The sequence below is a fragment of the Coccinella septempunctata genome, chromosome 2 (genome assembly GCF_907165205.1).
Source record: "Coccinella septempunctata chromosome 2, icCocSept1.1, whole genome shotgun sequence".
NCBI lineage: Eukaryota > Metazoa > Arthropoda > Insecta > Coleoptera > Coccinellidae > Coccinella > Coccinella septempunctata.
In genome coordinates this window covers 9,446,307-9,449,662 of record NC_058190.1, presented here as the reverse complement: position 1 = coordinate 9,449,662, position 3,356 = coordinate 9,446,307, and the positions used below count along the sequence as shown (strand labels likewise).

At 38.5% G+C, this 3,356-nt stretch overlaps 1 protein-coding gene across 1 annotated transcript; it reads right to left on the bottom strand.

The window, feature by feature from the left end:
- Positions 1-695: 695 nt before the first annotated feature.
- LOC123306722 (piwi-like protein 1) lies at positions 696-1,510 on the bottom strand. Its single transcript, XM_044888844.1, has one exon. It carries the CDS (start codon positions 1,182-1,184, stop codon positions 810-812), a length of 375 nt encoding a protein of 124 aa, XP_044744779.1. The 5' UTR covers positions 1,185-1,510; the 3' UTR covers positions 696-809.
- Between the last annotated feature and the right edge of the window lie 1,846 nt (positions 1,511-3,356).

The following is a 3,356-nucleotide window of genomic DNA, read 5'->3' as shown; positions in this document are numbered from 1 at the left end:
TTTGTAGTATACCTAGTATAGTTGTAGTTTTAGTAGAAAATGTTTTTTTTTTCATCTTGCTTTGTTGTATTATATCAGAAGTTATTTTTGTCGTATTTGTTTTCGATAAAATTATTGTAAGAGGTTAAGTAGAATAGCTATAGGCTAAACTTCGCCTCATGATTGTATTCGTAGAGTACAAAATAAAGGCCCTTTATTATTATTATTATTATTATAATAGGATATCGGAGGGGATAAGAGAAAAAAATTTAAGGAGACAGGGAGAAATTTGTAGCGACTCCGACGAGATGGAACTCGTAGAGGAAATAGAGGAAACAGAAAAGGCTCGCCCCCTAATGCTTCCATGTTGGAATAGGGTGGTGGGGCCGGATTCGGACGAGGAAGAAATGATTTTTGAGGAGGAGGAAATAGGGAGGACGGATGAAGAAGTTGAACATGAGGAACCAGCGTCGGTTTTACGGAGATCCACTAGGATCAGACGCCCTCCCAACCGGTTGTTTTATGATTAAAATGAAAGTTTTAATGTTTTGCGTATTCCCGCACGGAGTGGTTTAGATACCACTGGGGTGTGACGCCCCCACGGTCCAGGTCGTAAGCCATAGAGTCCGTTTTTATTTGGGGTCTATGGCTTAGCATCTCTGCCATTTCTTTTTTCTCCTGTTCTTTCACTACCTCTCCAGGGGGGATTCCTCAATATCAGGGGGTCCCATTTATGCTATTTCGGTCTTTGGCTTCCTTTTGGGGAATCTGTTGCTATGAATTTTGTACCTCGCGAAATAATACTGCTTGCAGGATACCCTTGTCCCATCTCACTCACCCTCGCTTGGGGTCTGAATTTTGTACCACTCGAAATAATATTGCTTGTAGGAAATCCTCGTTCCATCTTTCTTCGTGAACTGGATGAGTGGAGTGTTCTCATCATCGACGTCGTCTATCCTATGGGTCTTGTTGTTGTAATGCGTGAGCACTACATTCCTGCTGCACCTCTCGCTGCAGGCGAGAAGTAAATCGTAGCAGTTGTCTTTTCGCATGACTTTGAAGCACAGATCGACGTTCATCATTGTCTTCTGCTCGTGCTGTCTGATCGATGTGAAGAAGCTGGGCCGGATTCGGATGAGATGATTCGGTATATCCTCGATGGCAGTGGCATCGTGGTGGTTCCTCTGTGAGGGTTCGAGGCGCATAGGGTGCAGGCATTTCCTGATGATAATATTGAAGACCTGAATGTAGGTCCAGTCTCCCCACGCGAGCACTCATGATTATTTTATGGTAATTTGGACATTTCCGAAAGCTTCATCGTTAACGATGAAATCCTTGTTCCATCTTACGCAACTTTGCTTGTTCTTCTGGTGTCTCTCCATTTTCTGCCTTCTGTGTTGTTATTTGTTAGGTTATTTTTGTACGTTCCGGTTACTCGGGGCAAGTTGTAAATTAATAGTAGAGAGACCTCAAATTGTGGAGGGTAGGGGGGGTGCAGAAGATGGCGGATGCAGACGTTAGGGGAGTAGTTGCTATATTCTAGGAAGTGAGGAAATCCCGAAGAGAGTTTCAAAGCTTCTATGAAGGAAAACGTCATATATGGATAATAATATTCTAATCAGTGATGAAAATTCGTGGTTCGTGTACTTGAACAGTATGAGGCTCTGTTAGGCTATTTCAGGGAGAATGTTTATGAGGATCCATCTTACATCACCATTTTGGAAACAATGAGAAATCCTTACACAAAAGTGTACCTAGAATTAAGGGCTCAAGTTTTAGGCTTGATGACTGAGTTCAACATAGTTGTTCAGTCTGAAAAACAACTTTTGTATAAACTCAAGCCTGAAACTGAAATATTTAATATAGGAACGATATTTTTAAGTTGAATCATGAGAATCCGGATTTTTTCGTACCCCTTGATAAAATATATTAAGGTGTTGCTGTTACTGCATCTTTGAAGGAAATAAATAAATCCATTGGGAAGAAAGACTGAATCTTTTTACAAAACTGTTTTGTGTTTTTACATCAAACTGATATCAAATATTAAAGATAAATTCAAGTTTGATGATCCTATTTTCAATTTAATTGAAATAATGGATCCAAAAGTTTCACAGTCTTCCTCATTTCAATCCCTCAGACCTGTATTGGAAAGATTTCCAATACTAAAAAATTATATAGACCCACAAGATTTGGACAATGAATGGAGGGCTCATGCACTTTTAGAATATAATACTTTAGACCTTCTAGCATCTTATGACGCAGAAAAATATTGGGCCAAATTCTTTAGATGGAAAAATGATGCTGGAGTAAACCTATTTCCATATTTGGAAAGAATATTCTCATTACTTTTTGTTCTTCCTTTTTCCAATGCCAGTGTTGAAAGAGTTTTCAGTAACTCTTCAACATAAAAACTGATAAGAGAAATCTTCTGGCTACTGAAACCATCAGAGGTGGCCACATCGGATGGAATAAAAAGTAATGAGAATTGTGAGAAGTTTACTCCAACAAAAAAAATGTTAGAGGCCAATATTTGGCGTAAAAAAATGTACTATTGAAGATGAATACCTGGTAAACTACTTATCTACGAAGGTTCCCAGAAGACAAGTAAGAAATCCTCAGAGGTAGATTGGTTTATTTACTGAAAATACAGGAGCCCATGAAAATGGATGTCCAGCAATGGTTTATCAAAAATAACAATTTAGAAAACTCGTCACACAAAGTTTGGATTTGTCTTCTGTTAGAATCATTCCCAGTGCCTCAGAAAGTACTATCGAAGATTAATACCTGGTACACTGCTTATCTACGAAGTAAGAAATCCTCATAGGTAGATTGGTTTATTTACTGAAAATACAGGAGCCCATGAAAATGGATGTCCAGATGTGACGATTATTCAGGTATTTGAAGAATGAATCATAGAAGCGAAAGATTTGACATATCGGATCGAATCTAAACTTAACGTCATCACATAACGTCTTTTAATAGTAAAAGTGTTTGTTTGTTTTTTTTTTGTGATTTTTGTTTAAATTTCAAATATCAATTTAAAATGGGCTCAGCTCACACATAGTGGACGCGTACGAAATTATGGACGAGAGTGAAATCCGACAGGACGCTATAATTACGAGAAAAATTATATTGCCAAGTCCACTTGAGGGCATTAAATGGTGTGCCAGGAGAAAACTTTTAAAAAACAATTGTGTTTGTGAGGAATGTAACATTCCGATGGGTTTCATCAAGTACTCCGGAATGTATCAGTGGGGATGTAAACGGTTTCGCCATACGAGAAGTCTAAGAAAGGGCTCCTTCTTTGAGGGAAGTCATTTGACCCTTTTCCAAATTCTCATTGTATTATATGGGTGGGCAAATGAGTTTCCTCAGGA

What these genes read in the sequence shown, in the direction of transcription:
- LOC123306722 (XM_044888844.1), bottom strand. Translation starts at nt 1,184, where the DNA reads ATGCGCCTCGAACCCTCACAGAGGAACCACCACGATGCCACTGCCATC.